This window comes from Xiphophorus hellerii, chromosome 23, assembly GCF_003331165.1.
Source record: "Xiphophorus hellerii strain 12219 chromosome 23, Xiphophorus_hellerii-4.1, whole genome shotgun sequence".
Lineage (NCBI taxonomy): Eukaryota > Metazoa > Chordata > Actinopteri > Cyprinodontiformes > Poeciliidae > Xiphophorus > Xiphophorus hellerii.
The window spans coordinates 23,376,023-23,400,499 of record NC_045694.1 but is presented as its reverse complement, the minus strand read 5'-3'; the positions used below and the strand labels follow the sequence as shown (position 1 = coordinate 23,400,499).

The window sequence follows — 24,477 nt, the reverse complement described above, 5'->3', positions numbered from 1 at the left end:
CGTATAAATGTTGCATAGGTAAAAGCTTAGGCTATGTGGTATTGGATAATAAAAGACAGAATAGACATAAACAATGTAGGAAAATATCACGGTTTTTGCTTGTTTTATAGGAGAATTTTGCTTACAAAATACTCCAGTTAATGAAATTAGCTTTCCAGCAATTTCATACTAATCTTTAAGCCACATCTTAAGGAGGGAAGTAAGTAAGTAAAGTCAGTAAGATTTATTTATAAAGCACTTTGTGAAAAAGATTTGTTAAATGGGAACGGGTTATTTTTACTGTTTTTTTAAATTATTATTTTAATCTTGTTTCCAGTTAAGTTCGTCTTCTATTCTTTTCTACCAATTTCTAAAATAAATAAATAAAAAAAAGATTGAAAAAAAAAGTTCTTTATAACTTATGCACAAAAGAGACATGTACAGTGCATGATTTTAAGCGGGGGATTCCTTTAGACATTCGTAAATGATCAAAACATGTCTACTGTTCAGTTTGTATGTTGCTCAGTACATCGGCACTTTCCATGATGCTGAGGTGCTTTTAAAATCGGCTTTTAAAATCGACTTTGTTAAATCAGGTCGTTAAGATTCATCTTTAGAAATGTGACAGGCATGACTGACGTGTCACAAACAAGAAAATTACATATTTGACAGAGGGGAGAAACTGAAGGTTCATTTACCATACGTCTATTTGTCCATTAAGGAATTTTTTCACAACTCCACGGTTTTTCATTTCTTTTCAAATCGTTTGAGGCTTTTTGTCACAACTTACCTAAAAGAAAAAGGTTTGTGCAAGCGTAATAGACACTTGGTGCTCAATTTAGTCTTTATAGCAGACCACCTGCTGGACATGTATCTATATTGTCATAGGAGCTTGTTTTATGTAAATAGCTACAATTATTTCCATAATGCCATCTCCCATGCAGAGAGCCCATTTGTGCTGCTGCATTTAGGGTGTTACTGGATTTACCTCACATTGTAATATCTTCCCGAGAGACTTCACCCTTCTTCGCCACGAGGTTTAGCACCCCTGCACTAAGCTGTCAATCAGCATAAGGCAGCTAATTTTAACAGGATCAAAGATCTGCATGGAGGAACATATGGAAGGAAATCTGAATTAAAAAGCCACAGCTTTACTGTCAGGCAGAACTGCTTCTCGAGTCAGTCGATAATGCAGACTGCTAGAGCATGCAAGTCGACTGAAGCTCAGCGTTACAGTGTGCACACTCTACGGTGAGAGAATTAGGGTGGGATTATTTTAAAGGCCAGAGTACAGAGATTACAACTCAATGAACTCAGCAAGTGGCCAAGGGCCTGATGTTTTTATCTTATGTGCCTCTTTGTTTCCTTTTTATAAGAGATGTTCAGATTATTATAATGCTATTTTTGCTTGCATGCTTATGGGTTTAGAAGGCTGGGTGTGTTGTTTTCTACGGGTAGATTTTATGTGCATTGTAAATGTTGCTTATATTAATTTCACAATCCTAAATAATCCACCTAATATCCAGGAGAGCATAAACATTAAATCCCTCAAAACAAGCTTGTCAGAAGGAATAAAAGGACACTGGAATGCCACAAGACTACTGTCCAAATGAAAAAACTGATTTTTGAAAATAGCTTGCGAAAATGTTCGAGACTACATCCTTTCTTAGACTTTTTAAGTCAAAGTAGCACTGCTAAATTTAAAAATAATCCCTTGCAACATGTACATTTGCTATCAAAGCAATATTTAGCATATGAAATTTCCAGCTAAGATACAGCAAAAAAGCAGCATAACACCGATTTTGCTGAGGTGACAGTGGTAATTTTGAAATCCACAGGAGGGGGGTGTCTAGGGGCACTTCCTGACAAATTAGCTGATTTGTGCTACAATGAAAACGACTCCTGGCATTAAACTAAACCAAACAATTACAACTTCCCCCCCCCCCCCCCCCCCCCCCCCCTGACTTTAACTGTAGAAAAATGAAAGGATGGGCATGAACAGCTTGGATTTGGTTAGTAGCTGTTAGTTTTTCACATTAGTTAAAAATCTGTGACAAATCTGGCCTCACACACTTTAACTAAGAAAGTAGAAAATAGTCTCATCACTCTGTAACACACCTGCCCCGTCAGACTCTAAAATCAACATGCAGACGGCTCTAGATGTATGCAGCAAGAGAAACAGGAAGTCATGTATTAGTGGTTACAACTTCTTTAGTGTTTTCACAAACATAAAAAAAAAGTTGAGAAGCACCAAAAAAACCCCAAAAAAACATAAAATAAAATATTGATGGTGACTGGATGCAAATGATTTTTAGCCTGACCCGCCCTCATCGCTGAACTACAGGCCAGAACCTGAAACATCAGCATCTTTTCTGATAGGGTCGGACTTACAACAACATTCCTCAGTTTGGATCCTCTTACTGAGTGAAAACAATTCAAAGTTAGATATTTTCCATATCGGTCAGGTGCCTAAAATAAAGACAGCGGTAGCAAAGAGGTATAAGAAGCTGAAATGGAAAATATAATATATAAATTGTAGACTTGTCAAGATTTGTTGCACCACTGATTTGACTAAAAATGTATGCCTCTGCAGTAAAATTGTTTTTATACGTTTTATTAGGGGTGCCAATAAGAGTGGAAGTCGTTGTATACATCACACATAATTTATAGCACTTGGGTGCTTTTTCCGCAGAATCAAAGTTTGTGCTACATCTGAAATATTTCGAGCCACAAAAGCGGTGAGCTTTTAAAAGTGTGTTGAAAAATCAAATGCATGCCACATGTGACTGTCTTTGATGTTCGAGTCCTGAAAGCGCACAAAGTGAGGGAAAAGTGCAGCGATTTCTCTCAGCGGAGGAAATGATTTTTGACTTGTACAGTTTAAAATGGTCCCTGCTGATTAAACCTTACTCTAAACTGAATCAACCAAACTGTGTTTTTGAAGACTAATGCACTGACTTTGCATAATTCGGTGAGTATATTTTGCAACGTATAAATCCTAAAGTGAAAAAATATATTAGTGAACGGAGAAGCAATGTATTTCTAAGTTAAGTGTTCCAAATTTTCTTAAGAAAGAAAAAAAGAGAAGTAATCTTTGTACTGCTGTCTGATATTTGGTCCAGTGCGGTACTACCAAAGCCACAGAGGGAGGATAACTGTGTGTGGAAGAGGTTGAGATATTTATTTATTTATTTTTTTGAAAGGGTAAGGTCTGATTTAGGAACAAAGTAGGGTTAGGGTTGGGAGGTACAGTGAGGTGTCAATTTTGTGCGTTGAGACTAACCTTTCTTGCGGCGTCGTTGCTGCCACACTCGCCTTTATCGTACCACCATTTGTTTTTCAGTTTGTCTAAGACGGCTTGCTCATTCAGTTTCAACACCGCTAGGTTTACTGGGATTCTTCCAACAATAGGGAAATAACATAAATAACATATTACGTCATGTTATTTTATGTTATTAGTTCAGAAACACAGAGCAACAAGTACATCCACACAACAGTCAATGCTTGGTCTCGCTTGCTTGACAAAGAAAAAAACTAAATAAAACGTCACACACAAACACACAAATACATGGCATTAAACGTCATTATTAACATTCGAGTCAAAGTGATATGCATTAATACTCCATCTAGCTTGGCTGGCTCACTCTGTAAGGCTGTAGATGTGTATTACTATATCACTTCGGGTAACCGGCACTCTGCTTACCCCCACTCATGCAACACTGTCATCTTAAATAAATCTTTTGCTAACAGAATATGTGAAAAAAAAAAATGCAAGATTTAACAACTGCGCCTGAAAAGCATCTGCAGCATCAAATAACAGATTGTGCTTCGCTTAGCTGCTTCAATTACTAATAAAGTTTCATGGTTCACATGGTGCATATATTCAGCTCGGTGGATTTCAAATTTATAGTCAAACAGCTCAAAAGTTTGGCTCTTTGCTGTTACTCTGTCCTAAATCTCATGGATAAAAAAAGTGTTGCCAGAGAGGCGATGTGGCGTCGAGCTGCCGGTTACCGCCATCTCCACCCCGTTACACACAGGGTTCATCAAAACTGGCTCTGACCTTGGAGTCCCCTCCCCCGCTGCCGCACTCTCCTTTGTCGTACCACCACTTGTTTTTCAATTTGTCCAAGAGGCCTTGCTCGTTCAGTTTTAATACTGCCAGGTTTACTGGGTTTCTTGAAAACGATATGAAACGATAACCGTTAGGAGACAGATATAAAGAGATTGGTCGAGTGGTGGTGGTAATTATGACAACATTGACTTGAAAGCAAGGGATTCTCCTGAATGTGGCCAACTTGATACGGACCAGGAGCCCTGGTTTTGAATGTGCATGTTTTGTTATATACATGCAGTGCGCTGAAATGCTGCTGAGATGTACCAGGTTTTACCAAGCAGGGGCCTCAGAGAGACACGGAGTGCTAAACTGAGATGCCTTGGGTGATGAAGTTAATTACTTTTAATATGGTAACGAATACAGTATATTGACGGGAGGTGTACTAATGTAGTAGCATCTTCCCACAAGATGTTGCAACAATAACTTGCCTCAATATTGTTCAGCAAAGTCTGTCTTGGATTGTGCTATTCAGCTTCTGTAACCATATTATTTAATTTGATGAAGTAACCTTGGTCAATGTTTGAGAACCTTGTTAAAAAGTAAGAAAGAAAAGTGATTCCTTTGTTGACAGAGTTGGTGAACAAAGTGTTGTCAACTTAGCCTCTTTGACAAAGAAATTGCCACAAAGACAGAACCCTCTCTGAGCTGTCTATGGCAAATTTCAAATTAAACTTGAAACATTCTCCACTCATGTGGGCTTTAAATAGCAAGCTGGCATTGTCGAAACCAAAGATCGGTAATGAGTGGGATTGATACGGGTCTGTTACTCATCATATTTGTGTCTGTTTTTGTGCGTTCTGTCTTCAAGTGGCACCAGTACCAAGAGATCTGATGGCTAGGGACTTGTTCTGTCTCATGGCAGTTCAATATGTGTAATGATGTTAATGGCAAGAAATTATGTCCATCAATAACAGAAGGGATTACATAGTCTATCAGCAACAGCACATGCAGTCAAAGGCTTTGTCTTAGTGTGCAGATACGTTTAAAGCAGGGGTCTCAAACTCCAGTCCTCGAGGGCCGCAGTCCTGCAACTTTTAGATGTGCCTCTGCTGCACCACACCTGAATAGAATAATTCGGTCATTAGCAAGGGTCTGGAGAACTGATCTACACAAGGAGGAGGTAATTAAGACATTTCATTCCAGTGTTTTGTACCTGTGGCACATCTAAAAACAGTAGGTCTGCGGCCCTCGAGGACTGGAGTTTGAGACCCCTGGTTTAAAGCATTAACAAGCATAAAAAGAATAATACTTCCATGTGCAGGTGAACTCACTGAAGGCATCTCCTTAAAGCTTACTCTTGTGCTCTCTGGATTAAGTGCATGAGTGTGTTTCCTGTAGCTGTTTGGCCGTGGACAAAGATTCTCTCCATCCCCGTTACACGGAAAGGCAGAATCTATGACCAGAAGTCAAGACTGTTTTTTTATCCGCTGCGAGGTTTGGTTTAATATTCAGCCTTTCTCACCAGCAGAAACAGAGGAGTCTTTATCCCCTGGCCTTGAGTTCACAACACAGCTGTAGGGAACACGTTTCTCTTTTCTTTTTTTTTCTTCCTCAGGGCTGGTAAAACCTTTTTCTGACTTCTTTCTCAGCCCAGCAAACTCAGACAAAAAAAGAAAGAAGTCAAAGACTGTGAACACGGATGACTCAGCAGGTCGTTGGTTAGTTTGGTCTGTTGCTCTGAGGTGAGCAGATGTCAGAAAGGCTACAGGTCATCAGAGAGATGGGGTAAACTCTGCTGGGGACGGGTGGATGTTGCACATGTAAGAAATACATTAGAATGATTGATCCGGAAAAAAAAGGGTTATTTGAAGATATTCCTGTAAAATAGAAACTTTTCAATCAAACCTGCACTGCAGAGCAGTTGATATCACTCAAATGTGAATAAATTAAATTGTTTTCCTGTTTCTGAACATAGATAAGAATGGAATCATTTGACATGCAGCAGTCTAAAATCATTTATTTGCTAACAGCTCATTGCAGGTATGATTGAATTCAATTCTGAGCAGTGCTTGGTCATTCACTTATGTCTAATCGCACAGGAGAGTTGGGAACTTAAATCAAGATGGGCACATTTCAATTTCATTTATTAGCAGTGCAAATTTATTAGCTGTTATCGAATCTCAGTGCGAGACGTTTGTGAATGACGATGATAGAAACCCGACAACAACAAACATCGCTCATTTAGGGATCACCACAGAGCGGGAGATACGCTGGTACATCCTCAGCTTTTGAGTGCCAGATGTGGGTCTGGAGCAGCTTAATTTCACCACCCACCATTTATAGCTTAAACTAATGCAACACTTACTTGATGTATAAAATGTGATTTGCATACATTTCAAAAAGGAGGAACATCTGAGGAAGGCTCAAGAACCATATCCTGTCTGCATTCTGACCTCTGGCTGTCAACCAAAGTCCCAAAGAAACCCCAGCAATGATTGAATAAAATCTTCCAGTATGGCTCCCTTCATTAAAATGAATGAGGCCTATTAGAGACAGATTAAAAGCTTCAGATGCCACCCAGCATTTGCACTCTCTCTGTGGTTGCAGAAGCAATATAAATGGGAAGTCGGTTAGAATGTTAATGCGATGTGAAATGACAGCTGCCGCTTGTCGATGGCGGGAGCAAACCCAGAAAGAATCATCATTCGTTACATCATCTGTCACATTGAATGGGGAAAAGTGGAACATTCAAGGTGTGAGCTCTAGCTGAAGTGGGAAAGTAGCCAGGTTGGATGTAGATTCCTTTACTTTTAATGCCGTTTCACAAGTTCCGCTACACAGAATTGCGATGCTTTAGTTGACTTTAGCTTCCATAAATCAATTCGTCAAAAACGAGCCCTAGAGCTAACCAAACGGAGGGTCAAACAGGAATCGACATCTTCTTGTCCTACTTTGCACTTCTGTTCGCTTTCACAAGTTTGCTTAAGTAGATTCACTTTATTAGGAGAATATACAAACAAAAAAGGTAGAAACTGTATAAGGTAACTCTATAAATACGTTCATTTGATAAATACAAACTGCAAAAAAAAGTGAAAACATAATTCCATTTTATGGCGGTGTACAATATAACACAAGAATGAAAGACTTAATTTGATCATAAATGTGCACATGCCAACAGAAAAAAAAAACAGATGAACAGTACTTTTGCAAAGGTTTTCAAGCTTCTCTCATTAGGCCTGTCACAATAACAACTTTTGATGGGCAATTAATTGTCACAAATTATTGCGATAAATAAAAATTTAATTTGAGGCCATTGTTAACCAATAGCATAAAAATGTCATAATAACGCAAGTACATCCTCTCAAAGATCAACAAATTAATTTCTAAAGAACATTTAACACTGGAGCTGGAAGGCATTTTAAACATTCAAAACAAATAAAAATGGATTGTGAAGTCTCTGTAAACAAACTTGCCCTTCAAAATATATTAATCGTTGGGAGTACTGCTTGTGAAAACTTACTCTGCACTTACTGTACTCAAACTTACTCGAAATGCTGGCTTTTCAATGAGATGGAAGGGCAGTATTTTTTTATTTATTTAAGTATTTGTTCAGCAATTAAAATGTCCTAGCACGCATCATTTTGCATTGGACTTTTTGTATTTTGTTTGTCGACTAAATACCAGCCATGCGACAAAAGAAAGTTGGAAAAAATTTAAACTTTGGACGCCATCGTCGCTGTTGTGTCCCGTGTGTTGGGTTCACCCGGAGTGCCGTAAAACTGCCGCTTTTTCGTTCGTCGCTCCCCGTATTATTCTGGAGGAACGACAACGGGAGAAGTAACTTGATGCACCGGGGTGTCATCCAGTCTCTTTGGTAGAAAGAGAGAGAGCTACGACAAAAACAAACACGCATGCAACTGCAAATTATCGACATATTTTTAATTATCCAGCTCCTTTTAATTCGTCATACAAATATTAAATTTATTGCTTATTGCGACAGACCTGCCCCTCACGATTGCTTCATTCTGCATCCGAGGAGTGAAGGTAGGAATAAAAATTATACAAGATCTCATGATGTTAACACCCTGAGATCCCTCGCTGAAATAACGTTTCAGACAACACTGTATGCAGTTGCTGCCAACATAATTCATATTCATGTAAAATGAAATAAAACTTTACTTGCATTGGAAAAGGTTTCTGGTTCAGAAGTGGCTTGACATGAGGAATGTGGCATTTGAAGCCCCCATGTGAGATTTGTCTGTGCACAGTGGCTCTTGATATGCTGACTCCAGCCTCATTCCACTTCTTATGAAGTTCGCCCAAAACTCTGAAAGGAATTTACTTGCCAATTCTCTCAAAGCTGCTGTTTCTGCTGTAGCCTGTGCACCTTTTCCTATCACTCTTTCTCCTGCTACTGAATATGCTGGGACACAGCACTCTGTGAACATCCAGCATCTATAGCAGCGACCTTTCGTGGCGTGCCCTCCTTGCGGAGAGTGTCAATGACTGCCTTCCGGACATCTGTCAAGTCAGCAATCTTCCCCATGATTGTGTCGCCTACTGACCCAGACTGAGAGACCAAGGAAACCTTTGCAAGTGTTTTGAGTTAATTAGCTGATTAGGGTGTGACACCGTGAGTTTCCAAAATTCATTTTTTTCTGAAACACTAAATTTGGGGTTTTCGTCATCTGTAAGCCTTAATCATCAAATCTGAAAGAAGTTACAGTTTGAAATATTTCACTCTATCATGATTCTACGAGTTCCACTTTTTGAAACGAGTTACAAAAGTCTTAAACTTCTGCAAGATATTTACATTTTTTGAGCTGTACCTGTAGACAATGTATGGTGCGTGGATAAGGACTTTAGAATTAGACACGTATGAGACTACAATACTAGTCTGTGCTGGAATCACACTGATTGAAGACTCTTTCAAACAAATGTTTTGATTTGTGAAAGATTTAGGTAATTTATGGCAAAATGAGGATTCTAAACTTTTGCTAAAAGGTAGATACATTTTCATCTCAGCTTGTTTTGATGAGGCCAATAAAAATCATTGTTTCTTTTCATGAGGAGATATTTTCAACACCACTATAAAATGACACTGTTTTCTTATTCCTTAGAGTTAATACAAGTCTAGACCTTCTCCCAGTACTGTTTAAATAAATCAAAATGGATGAAACAAGTTTAGTTTCATGCACAAACAGATGTGAAATGTCTGCCACATGAGGGAATCAACAGATGAAATGTGATGTTCATGCACAAACACAGCAATAAAATAACTTTAAGGGTTTTTTCTGACCATATTGCAACGGCAGGGTTTTACCTTAGAGGGGAGCGCTTGGGCGTGGCAATCCCATAACCTTTTGAGTCCAGGTTTCCTCCCACCTTCATCGTGTCACATGGCTTCCTCTGCTCTATGTACTCGTTCATCGTGGACTCCAGCAAGTAGGCGTACTTGCCTTTGGATTTCCTGACCCGCATCACTCCCTCATCCGTTGTTTTGACAAACACTGACGGGTCAGCGGACTTCATGTAGGACCACATCTTCTCAAACACAGCGATCTTTGACCTCTGAGGGGCAAAAATTTTAACAAGAGAGCAGAGACCAAAAATCAGAGACAGTGTCAGTTAAATATTTTAAAGTTTCTTGCAAATGTGATACATTGACTGACATTAAGTAGCAAGTGAATGTTAAGGACATCTGGTTTTCAGTTTATCTTTTATTAAAATAAATAAATAACTGGCAAGTGTTTTGTTCACGGTGAGCCCCCTATACAATAATACCCCTAATAAAATCCAATTTAATCCAAATTTTAACCTACGTATAAATTTGTTCTGTGCAGACTTTTGTCTGAAAAGATTAGTGAACAAACAGCATTATGAAACCCAAAGAACATTGCAAACAGGTTAGGGACAAGGTTATGAAGTAGTTAAAATCCACTTATATTGACAGGCAAAGTATAACATTAATCAGAGAAACGTTTAGGAGGCCAAAGGTAACTCTAGGGGAACTTCTTATGTTCACAGCTCAGATATTTGGACCTGCTCAAACAAATATGCATGTTCTGATTTTAAAAGAAGAGTAGCAGGAAGAAAGGCATTTTCAGAAAGAAAAAAACAGAACATTTGCAGTTTGCCACAATGCATGAAGGGGACAAACTAAATGTGGAACATAAGATGACAACTGAACATTTTGGCGTACATGCAAAAATGCTGCGTCAGAGAAATAACACAATAACACACTCGGATTGCACTATCCCTAATTAAGCATGTTAGTTGCAGCATGTTGCTATGAGGATGCTATACATCACTAAGTCCAGGGAAGGTGGTTAGAACTGCTTAGAAGACGAAGACAGTAATACCTCTGCATTAGCAAGATCACAAACTACTACAAACTACTGACGTTAGTCCGTCAGATTGAAAACTCCATAAAACAAACTGCAGCTTGTTGTTGTAAGAGATAGCAATGATTTAGCAAACACTACAAAAGCTTGACGTTTCTCACCCTGAAGAACTCTTTCGTCGAACCGGCATCTAACGTTCCATAGGCAATCTCCGTCTGCTTAGCCAGGTCCTCGGCGCTCTCTATAGGAGACACCATCCTCTCTACGGTCAGGAAGGCAGCCAGGTTGGCCGTATAGGAGGAGATGATGATCAGGGTGAAGAACCACCAGACGCCACCGACAATGCGACCAGACAGAGAGCTGAAAACAGAGATCCACGATGTCGTTGGTCAGGGTTAGTCACTGCAGGTACAGCAGAAGGCGCGAGTACGTTTGAGTAACATAACATTAGTGGTTGACAGGTAATCGTGAAGCGCGATCTTAAACCCTTGTGATGTTCACACCACCCAAATGACCTACATTGCTTCACACCGTCTCTGCACTCAAACACTCTTCATCCCACCGGGCCTGTGGAGAGCTTAGCCCAATCTGCTGAGGAAAGATAACCAGCCCCACAAAGGCCCACTCAGTCTCCTGCCTGCCAAATTAATCTCACTTTAAGAAAGTTGCCAATATGTTTAATGGAGCCACGCGCATTAATTGTTTGGGATTAATGAGCAAAGGAGAACCCTTTACTGCTTCTCCAATTACACTTTTGAAGCAAATAAATAAAATAAAAACGAGGTAAATCCCTGTCTTTCTGTCTGTTTACTTCGAGAAAAAGAAAAAAAACCCCTCTAACTAGAGCGAACACATGCAAGCACCGGGGCAGAGAGCACCGGTGCTTATGCAATGAAAATGACACAAATCTGAAACAAAAAGGGCCTCTTACTGTCCACCTTTGTGCCTTAAAAACAAATGGAGTGTGAACATGAAGGCGAGATTAAGTACGGCGAGACAAAAAGGGAGAAGCTAAAACATAATCATTTAAGATGCTTTTGAGATGACGGCAAGATGATGAAAGAGCGGCAGAGAAAGAGCACAGATTCAACGCTGAGTGGCTCCAAAGCCTTTGAAAGTCATGAAGCAGGGCTGTGTGTTTGTGCAAAGGGGGGTGTGGGTGGGTGTGTGTGTGTGTGGGTGTGTGTTGGTGCGTTGGTGTGTGTGTGAAACTACGTACAATCCACCTGATTTTTTTTGTCTCTAGGTACTATTTTACAATGTGTCAACCAAAAATGGTGGTTTATTTTCGGGCATCAAAAAAACTAACAAAACAAAAGAATGCACTCTGTCGCTGGTACATGCAATATGCTGGTCTTCTGAAGATCTTTAGAAATAAGCAACACAGTTGATATGTAAATGCTCAGCTGTTGCCTAAGGGCGAAAACAAATCAAGCGCTTCTACCCAGCATTTCAAGCACCCAAATTAAAATACCTTAAGGGATAAATTTAAATAAATCCGCTTGTGCACTGAGATTATTAAAAATAAATTCCCAGGTTTATAAGAAAAATGAAAACTATTAAAGTGGCGCTTTCATGTGCAGAACATTGAGCTAAGCAGCAAAAACAAAACAAAAAAAAACAACAGATTTAAAATCAAAGAGAACAATTTTGAGAAATAATTCTACTTTTGGGAAAGAACATAAGATCCTTCTTGCACTTAAACACGGTGAAGGTTTAGGCATGCTGTGCAGATGCATTCTGTCTTCGGACATGAAAACACTTAATTGATAGGAAGGATGATGAAATAAAAAAAGAAGTTGTCCTGAGTAATTAAGTTAAGGTGTAGCAACAAAATGACAGAAGCACAGGGGTTGGAAATGCACAGCAAAAGACATTTTTTCTATAAGTGAAATAATCTGCCAAGGGAACAAGTACTTTTCCATCAATATTAAGGAATTATTGAATAAAACAAGCTCCCATATCTTGCTGAAAAGGTACTTATGAGTCACTTTTGTCTCATTTCTATGAATGAAGCCACTGTATTGAGTCCTGAAACAACAACAAATAAAGGAATCTGCTAGGTGACAGAAAAAAACATTAAGTAGCTGACACTGTAGCAGAATCTTCTGCAAACAAAACATTTGTGCATTTCTTTGTCCATTAGGTAATATTTTTGTAATTTTCAAAATTCTATTCATGAAGTCTTTAAGTTGCTAGATCTCTGACATTTTCACAATTTTTTTGATTTTGAAATAATCGGTGTAAAAATGCTCTTCTGTAGGTAAAAAAAATAACACCGTGTAAGAACAACTTCCTAATAAAATACACATTTTATTTCAGATCCCTAATGAAGAAGACAGCATTTTTACTGTCTATTGCTATATGTAAAAAAAAAAAAAAAAGAAGCGGTCTGATTATTGTATTTTTTTAATCATAAGATACTAAAGAGAAATGGCACACCTTCTCTTGAAGTTGTTATGATTTAAAGTATGAAGTGGTATCACAATAATTGTTCTGCACATTGAAAATGAGCTATTACAATACCTATCAGCTCTACATTAGCGTGTTAACTGCTTCCTACTCTCTTGGTAGCCGTCTGGTTGATTTGACTAAGCAGGAAATGTGCGTTAGCTAATCAAACGTGCGACTGGGGGGAAAACAAACCAATATCCTTTTTGTGTGTGCCGAAACAGTGTTGCAAGTCAGAAGGGGGCAAGGACAGGCACGGAGAGAAATGGCAGAGATGAAAAAACAAACTGGATTGCAGCAGCAAAAGCAAACAAATTCCTCTGCTTTGACTGCTGCTCCACTCCAGAGATGGCAGTAAACAGCTGTCTAATCCTTCCCCTTCAGTTGTCCTGTTTTCCTTTTCTTGCTTTCTTCTCTCTCTGCTTTTTTTCCCCCCCAACTTTCATCCTCTGTCCAACGTGAATCTCCACTGCCTCCCTCCCCCCCGCCCGTCTTCACGTCTCCCCCTGCTCTCGGGGGCTGACAGGAGTTTGTTTTGGTCCAAGACAACAATAGCCTAAGCCTTGGCACTGACACTTAGCGCAGCGTGGGTGCCCACACAGACACGCATGCACCGACGCTCCCCTCCTCTTGCGGTGTGCTGGTGAGTGTGAGTTTATCTGTGTAAGATAACAATGAGGCCATTTACTGTGCAACTGGGTTGAGGAAAAAATTTGCAGGGTGTGTGTGTGGGGGGGTGTGGGGGTGTGTGTGTGTGTATAGATCTCCTGTAACCTTCCTCTCTAGTTGAGCAGAGCAAAAAATACATAATTCCATTTAACATAAATAAACTCAAAGTTTATCAGGTAATTTCCTCCCAAAAAGAAAGAGCATCCTACTTGTTTTCTACTATTATTAATTTGTAATAATCTTCAAATTTCACAGTGCCATGCTAAACTATGCATACCACTTGAATTTTTACTAATTTTGTTGCAGTTCAACTTCACAGGACTTGAGGGGGATTTCTTTTGATTGATTTCAATTATTTAAATGCATATATTTTAAAGCATAAACTATTTAGTGCAGTTAATCTCACTATTTTGTTTACATATCTACATGTTTCTGCTAGACCTGTAAATCGGACAAAAACAAACAACAGTGATGTAGACAGTTTCTTGTGGGCTAACTTCTCTTGGCCCACTGGTTATTTCTTTCCTTCAAAAAAAAAAAAGAAGATCTGAATGGACCCTGTAAAAGACTATTGTGTGCCCACTGTGTAACAAGAAGCTCGTCTATCATCGGAGCTATTCAAACCTAAAATACCATCTCAGTTGCAAACACAGACGTAAACCAACGCAAATGTCAGTGTCCACAGTTCACATTTCTAAAGAAGCTACATGAATGATCGGGGATTCCTGAAACACTCGAACGCTGAATGGGCAGAACAGGCACTCATAACGGATCAAAAATAATCCTTGTTGTTGAACTCATGTGTCTATTCAATAATTTCAGAGCCAAAAGGGGATTTGAATCAAAAATGTTGCTTATATTATCAATATATAGTTTCTGAGTCCAACCATTTCTTTTGATAGACCAAAACATATTACTAACTGGTGAAATTACTACTTTCTAAAAGTTATTACCAATGAAATCAATTGACTTATTTGACTGATTGCTTTTAAAAGTTATTACAAATAAAACTGTTAATCTAACTTATGCCAAATCCATTACCATTGACAAATGACTTTAAATCCAGCTTGATTGCATTAACTAGATATTTCTGCATATATACTACTTTCTGGATTCCTCAAAAATATTCTAACAATGTCTATTTAGCCTCAGCCTCATCTCGCTCTTTGACTCAATGCAGTCACTTCACATCAAATATAACACTGCTGTCGGGTATTCTGTTACTCGTTGAACTGAGAGCAATGGGGAGCACTATGCATTTGGAAACATTTCCAACATCCGAAGGAAAGATTTGGTTTTTACAGATTCACAAACACACCCACACGCACACACACCTGTAGGGACTTAAACTCTTCCTTAAGAAGCTTTTATTTCAGTCAGCTGTCTGTGTCACTTGGCAGTGTTCAGTCGCTGAAAGCTACAGGTACCAGATCATCTCAGATCAGAGCTTCATCCTCCGCTTTATGTACTCCACCCACAATTCTCTGGGAATCTACTGCGGCACTAAACTCTCATTAGAACTCCCCCTGGCTGGCCTCTTCTTTTCGATATGGTAATTAACAATGACTAATGACTTGCAAGTGTAAAAAATGAGCCAGTAATGGCCACATTACAATTGGATTAGGAATTGCAAAGGTTTAAACTAGAAAGAAAATGGTCTCTAATTATGGTGTATCGTTCTAAGGCAAAAAAGGAGAGAAGGAAAAAGAGTTTTTATAGACTTTTTTTTCAATTAGCATAACATCTATATGTTTCGCAGTCATATGTCAGTTTTAGAAATACAGGGATTGTACAAGAAAGAGACCAAGTGGAAGACAGAAAGAATAGACTATAGCAGTGGAAATAATGTATATATTCTTAAAATCTTTCCAAACGTTTAGGTGTAATTGTTGGCACATTCTGTTTGACTGCAATACAATACTGCTAATGCTCTCAACTCACTAGGAGACAAAATGCTGTCAGTCAAGTTTTAAAATCACGCTCTAAAGAACAATTACAATGTTGGCTCAATTAGCTCCTTAGTATTCATGTAACTAACAGAAGTAGCCATGGGTTGTGGGAAAAAAAGGAAAATCTTATAAGTACAATCCAGACAGAATAGAGAACACAATGAGACGACTGAAACAACTGCCTGATTCCATTTGTATCTGCTACTTGTCATTTCTCTCTCTTTCCCATTTTGTGCTTTTCAGTTTTTGTGCTTTTTTTCTGTTCATTTAAATCAAGCTGAAAAGCATACAGTAGGTCACTTTGAAGCGAACGTGAGGGGGAGGTCTCTACTTGTCCGGCTTGTATTATAAAAACTGAACAGTAGGAGAGTTTGGTCACTGATCCAACAAGTCTTCAAAATATGGTAGAAAGAGTTTATAAAGCTATTGACAGGAGATTTGTTATAGATAAAACACATTTATCTGTCTGAAAACTCAGTTTCTCCAAGGGAAGTCATTACAAGTGTTTTTTTTTAACGATGCTTTATCTTTTAAGTTTGTTCCTGCTGGAATTCTGAAACTTCTAGAAGAATTTGATCAACTTAAAATAACTTATCTAGTTCAGAGCCACAGCCTATGGAAATAGGGTGCATTATATGATCTTAAAAAAAACAATAGAAATGGAAAAGAAATATCCTTTATTATCCCACAATGGTGAAACTTCTGTGCAACAGCACCAAAGTGACAGCCAATCAAAGCAAATAGATTCACACAAAGATGGAAATATGGGATATATAAAACAGAATAAGGAATAAAAATACTCAACAGTAAGGGCAAAATGTGTAATCCAGCCTAAGGGAATGAACAACTGAGTGGGTTCATTTAAAAATGTACAATATGCATCTGTATTTGAGCATTAACGAGACTTAATCCAAATTATAAATAAGATTTTTAATAATTATTGCTTGTTCGTTTCCTCATAAGTCATCAAAGTACTTAACTATAAACATAAACTGTTGGGTATATTTGTAAGAAACAAGATTATGTTGGGAGAAGGCTGTAAAATGGGAGGAATTAATTAATTGGTGTCTTAACTCAGCCAAATAAACAAAGAAATAGGTTTGTATTTAGCTCAAATCAGGGAATATAATATTATGTCCTTAAAGAGCTAGAGTTTACAGTAAGAACGTATGGATAATGAAGTAAAACTATTTTAATTGCTGTACCTGAATGTGACATACCACAGAGAGTTATAGGCTCCTGTTTCATTTCTGCTTGACAGAATAGTAAACAAGCCTTAGGATCTGTCAGCCATGTTATTTAGCATTGTGAATCAGCTAGCTTTAAATTATTGTGTCTTTTTCCCCCCCACACTATTTGCATTCACACTTTTATGGCCCTCAGTAAACTGATGTAAACCACAGGGCTGATTTAGATGAACCTTTCCTTTACTATTCATGGGCTCGTCAATGTTATGTGGGTATAAAACCTTTTACAATGTCTCTTAGCAGCCGGCACTGTAAAAACCTATGGCCCTTAAAAACATGCATATGTATATGGGTGTCCCAGTACAGTTAACTTAAATGAAGCATTTATTAAATTCTTTTTTCCTTCCTTTTTACATAATTCTGCTCCCATAGTCCCTGTAATCTCAGACATAGGAGTGATCTTCATCCTGCACTGAGGCTGCATGCTGATGCAAAGCTTTAGCAGACTCTCCAGACTGAATTGGTGTGAGGCAAACGATGCTTTTAGAGCCCACCGAGGCACAGAAAACATGCACATTTTTCAGAACGTCTGATGCTTTCACGGTGCTCTCAACTTTCCACCACTTCACCCTCTCTCTCTCTTTATTTTCTCTCTCTTCCATCTACATAGCTAAATGAGACTCCAGGGATAAAAACACGCTCTAGCCAAGAGTTGCCAGTTTTCCCGACACTTTCGTTTTGTCAATCTCCCGACTTTTTTGAGTTCTGCTGATTCTATTGTTTCGGAGGGTTTCCATTTACAAAATCTACATGGAAGCTTTAAATATGAAGCAAAAGCGTTTTAATAAAGCATATCGCCACCCCTTAAGGCCACCATTACCGTGGCATTAAGTTGAAACGGGAATATTACAATAACGTTACCCCCTCCGCCATAACAAATGCACCACAAACAAGTACGTTATTACACTCTCTCTAGAACACTATGAGAAAAGAAATGCCTTGTTTCCATCATTAAAAAGAAACTAAGTGAAGTGGCTGCTCTGCGACATGTGGCTGATGTGAGTGGTCGTGCCGTCTGTAGAAAATTATTTCACTTTTGAAGACTTTGTCCATCGCTGCAGAGGAGTTGGTGCAGTCTAGAGCTGCATCCCTTGTACTTGAAGCAGTAAACATGTCTGCTGAATGATATCATGGAAGCTGTATAAGCCACATGCAACCTGAGATAAGTCGGGGCTGGCAAGTTGTGAGAGCTGTGCGCCCACACACATACGCAAAGCCTCTTAGTCACTCCGGCGAGAAAAACAGGGGCGCAAACACAAACACATCACAACAAATACATCACCAAACATCAATACCATCGGCACACTTAAAGTATAAACAGCGAATCTGTCAGCAAAATGACACCGTATGAGACACTTGATGTGTCGGTGGATTGGTTTAAAAAAATAAAATAAAATAGAGAGAGAGAGGGAGGGCAATTTTTCTCTTTTTGTGGTTGCCATGGCAGCCCACTTTGCACTCCAAACAGTACAGCTGAGCTGAGAGAGAATTTAGTCATCTGACTTCTTCTCTTCTCCCTCGTTCTGCTCTCCTCTCTGGAAGAGCATCCACGCCTACAGCAGAAGAAGAGCAGTGCTATTATGGACAGAAAACTTTCAAAATGTCTCACAAGCCAGAAGACAGAGGTCTGAGTGAGAAGCCAAGAACTGCCTTTTTTTTTTCAGCAAGTCATATTACTCCAGGTTGATCTACTGTGTTCCTTATGTAACAATGTGAAATGATTTGCAATGACGTCTAAAGCAGCCGGCACACACTGAGCAGTTTCAAAAATCGCACGGGACTTCAACATGCGATGCTGTGTGAGTGAGACACAGCAACTCCTGTCACAATATGCAACAAAAGACAGACAGGAAGACCTGTTGCCCCATCACAATGGCGTTGGATACGTCCAGCTGACACGCTGTATCAGTTCATCGATAAGTGGACAAATGTGGATGTTGTATTTATTATTAGAGTCTGAGTTAAAACAGGGACAGCAGGAGGAGGGAAGCAAGACCAGCAGAAGTGCCCTTGGCTGTGTAAAAGAAGACAAGACTCACACGCTGATTGCAGCAGCAATTTTCCAGACATTGCTATGTTGTAGATTGTCCTTGGTTGTGGCAGCTCTGCATCGACAATCAGGGCATCTATCACACAGAATGACCACAGACCACAGATTCAACCTCGATTCGTCCGCTTGTTTTTCTGTCAAGAACCTCTCACTTGGCTCCCCAAAAACAAAGTCTGAAGCTTTGAAACCATCACCATATTTTTGGTTTGTGTGTTTATGTTCTGCCACGGCCTGTGGTCTGTACCGCCTTTCTCTTGTGCCTTTCTTTCTGGATTGCTTTTCCACGTGAGAAGGAAACCTAAAGGAAGACCCGGGACACGCTGCAGGGACCACATCTCTCAGCTGGACTGGGAACGCCTACAGAGAGAGAAGTCTGGATCTCTCTAGTTCTACTGCCCCCGCAACCCGACCCCGGATAACTGTAAATAATGGATAATAACAGTTTTCTATTGAGTGCTTAAGAACTTCAATGTTACTGTAATATGAACATATTTCTCAACTAATCATTTCAGGACTATAAAGCAGACTGATAAAGATCCTCATATAAAAGCACATCATATAATATTTTTGACTTTTCTTAGCTATAATGAGCGCTTAGAACTTTAGCAATTTTTTTACTCGTAAAAATTAAGTTTTTTGCATGTAAAGTTCTCTTTTTTTTATAGACGTCGTAAACCTGACATAAAATTAATAATAAATAAAGATAGAATTACAGTAAAAGTTGTTGATGGTAACTGAAATACCATTTATTATCACGGATTGAAAATTCTTTCCTCTCTGTTTCACACCTCATCAGTCAATCCTGAAAGCCTTTGAAAGTGATTTTAGTGATAATTAGTTATTTGCCTCATGCAGTTGGCTGTATTTTCTTGACACTCATGCTAACTTGTGTGTTTGAAAAGTGTACTGCTGCCAGAGGAACTAACTTCAACATTTTCTTTTTCTTTTGCAATGACAAGAAAAAAAAAAAAAGACGTGTATCTTGGCTCTTTCAGCCATGATACACAAGTGACTGGCAGCAGCTTGCAACAGGCAAGGGTTTCTGAAGCCAGACACCAGTCCAAGCATACTCATCTACCATCATGTCTGAAACCCTAAAAGTTCTGGAGAAAGTCGTCTCTGTGGAGCCGAATAGACAGAAAAAATCCCCCTCTGGAGGAAACATATCTGTGACTGTGTACAAAGCGCGATTGCCCACTGAGATCCTCAGAGCGCGCCTCGCTGCTTTCTGCTGCTGATGGTGCATGCATGTGTGATCAAAAGTTGCCTTCATGCGATCTCCAGATAAATAAAACATAAGTTCTTCCGTGGAGTAAACCAAATCATCTCTTTATGAATAAATCATCTCTTCCACACAAATTCCCCTAACTGCTATAGGGCAGCTCAGCAGCTCTGCAATTATGCAACTCAGAAGCATGTAATTCTGTCTGGCTTCTTATTGGCTTAGACAATGATAGAAACATCAACACGGTGTAATACCTCACACAGATCCCTGGGCAGGATCAATAATTTCCTCGATGGCAAGAATTCATGAGATTCATTCCTGAAAGTTTGATTAGCAGCCAAAAAGCTTCCTCCATCTGGTTATACGACCCGCTGGACGATACTGCAGTTTTAACGCCCAAAGCGATGATGCAGCGTTAAAGACTCAAAATAATTTCTTCATCCAAAGGCAGAGTTCTCTGTAGAATTTAAATAAAATTCAAAACCAAAAAGAATATAGTTTACATAAGAAAATAAAGAGTAAAATTAAGTATAAAATAGTGCTAAGTAATCAAGTTTTTTACAAGCTTTTTAATACAAAAGAATTGAACTGAAATTCAAACATTTGAGCAAGAAATAAGAGAATAAATACTTCGACAGTTCAGCCCATCGTTTGTCCAATCTTCTTAAAGTTTTCTAAACTTAGTACTAATAGAAAATCTCTCATAAAGCTGCTGGCATAATTCGATTTGTTATCACCATTTTGATTAATCTGCATAAAAACTGAGCACTGTTTCAAGTAAAAGTAGCTCTGGTCACTTTTTTTTCTTTCGACAAGTCAAATAAATTTGTGGCATAAGCCTTGTGACTGAGTCACTATATCTATCCCAAAAACACTAATGCAACAGAATCGATCAAAGTGCTACTCAAATGTTGCAGCAACAGCCTCACCAATAACATTAATAACAACCTGCGTAAATCATCTCATAATATGTGGAACATGAGAATTTAACAGATCCCAGACCAACTAAGCACCTTTGTGGTGGGTGCAGCTGAGAAATATGCAGCAATGATGTAAGGATATGAAAATTTGGACCAGAAACTCTGAGGAATGTTTCTGTGTTGTTTGTTTTAACTAAGACAGTTCTTAAGGCAAAAGGTAGCTCGACCTTATTCTATTCTACATGTTATTTCCCTACAGAAGTAAACGCATCCAGGTATAGCCATCAGGTACAGACTTCTTTTTACACAGGCACAAAATGCAGAACAGTACGACAGAAAACTCTGTCGTACTGAAAAACAGACCCTCACTGGTTTACGATAATACACCACACACACAGTCCATTACCGGAGGATTTTAAACGGCCAGGCTGAGTAACGGTTGCTATGGCAGGGACTGAGTGACTGACAGAGCCGATTTATTTCAGCGTACAACCGTGTAGGAGAGGCACAGACGACTCCACAGGAAGGGAAAACTTGTATGTGCACACAGAAATGTGACACATAAAACATCTCCAAACTAATTCGAGGCAAGCTTTGGAAACAAGAATGCCTGCTCTTCAAGTCAGGTGAGGAAGTCAAAGAAGGGTTCAAACTGAGGGCAATGTCATCAACGTGCAAGGTTTGTGTTTGATGATTTTATTATCTAAATTCCTCTTTCACGCAATACTTAGGTTTGCTTAATTTGATTTTTTCTCATTAATCCTGCAATAGTGTGTGTCTGGATTTTAAATTTAAAAAATGAACAGAAGTAAAAGAAAGCAAGGAATATGGGTGGCCAAATCCTTTAAAACTATGACATCACCAGTCTTCCCCTTGATTTAGTACGCTGCGACGCAACATTTCAACATTATTCTTTAATTTATTGGACTTATGTGACATTTTATTTTTCTAAGAAAGTGAATTGGGGCTATTGGCATTAATCATCAAAATACGTAGAAACACTAGAAACATATACCTTTGTGTGTAATGAGTGTCAATTATATTACCTCGTTTTTATTGAAATACTGAAAAAAAACAACTTTTCAATTATACTGTTATTTATTGAAATGCCCCCAAAGGCAAATGGATCTGAGAACAGGTTTGGAAAATAAAAACACACACACACACACACAGAGGAAAATACATTTTCTGTAGGTTGTCTGAGTTTCCAATGATAGCAAATCCATTTCCAAAACAGACTACTGAAAAAGAAGGTCTAAATGGCACCAAAAACGTAATCAAAAAATCTAGAGATAACTGCAGGTGTTGGCATCAAGGTCCAGAGAGAGCTGCCTCTCATGATAAATTTCAAACCAAATGCAACCACTGAAAAAGTGCATAGAGCAGCGGATGGAGAGCAGGAAAGAGGGGAGAAGAGGTGGACTGAAAAGAGGTGATGGAAGCAGCGGGAAATGTGCAGATGATTGGATGGATGGAGTGGTGTTATAGTAGGGGTTTGTGGGGGTGTACTTGTGGGTGTGTGGGTGCGTGTGTGTGTGTGTGTTTGGTGAACGTGGGGGGAGGCTGTCTCAGAGTCCACCTGTTTGCAGAGATAAACACAAGGAGAACCCATAAGCACAGAGTGTGGCTTTTGGGAGGGTTTGACTGACGGGGCTGACATTTAGAAAGAGCACAATAAACAAGGTCTCACAAATAGCATGGGGAACGGTGTGGCTAATACACACTTAGCGAGAAACTGTACACATCAGTGCAATACATCAATGGGTAAACAAAGGGGTCTTTGCATTTAGATGCATGCACGCTTACGTGCTGAGCTGTGTGTACAGCTTGATGCCAAGGCAGCTTAAATTGATAAAAGCAGTTGGGACTAGGCAGCAGACAAAGAAAATGGAAAAAAAAGAGGCTTTTTTTAATAGATTCTGAGTACAGACATAAACACAGACAGGCAGACAGAGTGAGTAAACATATCTGCTCACAATCCAAAAAAGAAGAAATGTTCAGTGCTTTTCTGTGGCCTTTTGTCTCTTGTGTAATGGCGGTGAACGAGGGGTGAAGCTGCCTACCTCTCGTCTAAATGCATCTCTAGAACATCCTGTTCTCGGATGATGCTTAGAAATTAACAGTTAAATGGTTTGTCAGTGTCTTTATGGAAATATCAAGGTAAACATCGTCAGGTAGATCACTCTCCAGGTATTTGGGTGGAATGTAACTGGCGGCGGCCACTCAACACAAAATAAAAAAAAATAAAATAAAATAAATCTGTGCATCAGAATGAATCTAATCAGGTATGGATGATATTATAGTAATAAGAAATGTAATTTATTTTTATATTTAATATTGTAATCAGTAGTTATAGTGGCTATTTTTCATAATAATAATAATAATAATACGCTGTCAGAATCTCAACTACTGTAGATTAGGCTTTGTGTAGTTCTCTTTATTATTGTGAAATCTGAGTTTAGGTACAAAGATTGGGAACAACGTGAATACTGTGGATTATGTGGATTGCAAATCACCAAAACAAGATGACAGGGTATGCACTTAAATAATATTCATATATAAAAATGTTGCTAAAAGCAAAGCTTTGCAATTATACTATAGCGGCATCAGCCCTGGCTACTGACATACTGTTATAATGAGTCTGTATTTAGTCTGAAGACTGATGTCCTGGAGTTTTAGAGGGACGTTTTGGATTTCAATCTAGTGCTTTCAGGTAATGAAAGATTTAGGTCTCAGTGGGTGTTCTGTTTGTTATTGTGCTCTGTCTTGGAGAAGCAAGCATTTTGGTTCAGTATTTAGTTTGCAGACTTGTACACTTTGAGTCACTTTGGTACATTGTGATCATACAAGTAATGATCACTTGTATCAATTCAAGTGATCAGTAGTGATCACTTGAATTTCTTCTAAGTAAATCCAAGATATCAGGACGATCTTAGAAATTGCCTGGTGACAATTTTACTCGTATCTCATCCTCATCTGTTGAAAAGTATATAAAAAATATCCTATCTTTTTTATCAGCTCGCAGGTCGTGGTAGCAGCAGTCTTCAGTGTGAATACTGTTACTGAAGAAACAATGTTGTAGACCATGCTGCATTAGGAAATATTAGCAGTTTTTGGAACATTTTGTGGAAAAGTTCACCAACGTTTTCTCTCTCTCTCTCTCTTAAAAAAAAAAAGTATGCTTGGTAATATTTTCGGTCAGTAAAAGCACAATCAAGGCATGGAAACTAAATGAGAGCCACTCTATACAGATTTACTATTAAGATAAGCTAGACTGATTGACATGAACAGAGTAAGCTACGAAAAGATGCCTGAAGCAGACTGGTGCTTTCCTTTCTTTTTGCCGTGACATAGTCGTTACAAAGTATACAAAGCAAATAACATTTCAAAGGTGTATGTCACATTGCAAGTTTTAATGTCTCATACAAAGATACAAGGGATGGCATCACATGTCCTTTGAAAATGTGCAGTGAGTCGCATAGGACTTTTAAAAGTGTGCTCGATATGCACGTCCCTATGTGTCTGCAAGCAACTAGGTCACCCACATTTTCAAGGAGAGGATGTTTTCTTCAGGCTGGCATTCGGC

At 38.8% G+C, this 24,477-nt stretch overlaps 1 protein-coding gene across 6 annotated transcripts in view; it reads right to left on the bottom strand.

Moving 5' to 3' along the window:
• gria1a (glutamate receptor, ionotropic, AMPA 1a) overlaps window positions 1-24,477 on the bottom strand; it is a 94,871-nt gene that overhangs the window by 11,611 nt on the left and 58,783 nt on the right. For 4 of the 6 annotated variants that reach the window (XM_032554501.1, XM_032554500.1, XM_032554499.1 and 1 more), the window contains exons 12-14: window positions 10,542-10,740; window positions 9,360-9,607; window positions 4,043-4,157 (exon numbers count right to left, since the gene is read on the bottom strand). In XM_032554501.1, coding sequence (XP_032410392.1) covers window positions 4,043-4,157; window positions 9,360-9,607; window positions 10,542-10,740 — 562 coding nt within the window. Of the gene's footprint in view, window positions 1-3,262; window positions 3,378-4,042; window positions 4,158-9,359; window positions 9,608-10,541; window positions 10,741-24,477 lie in introns of all 6 variants that reach the window. The other 2 variants (XM_032554503.1, XM_032554498.1) reach the window with 1 other exon arrangement.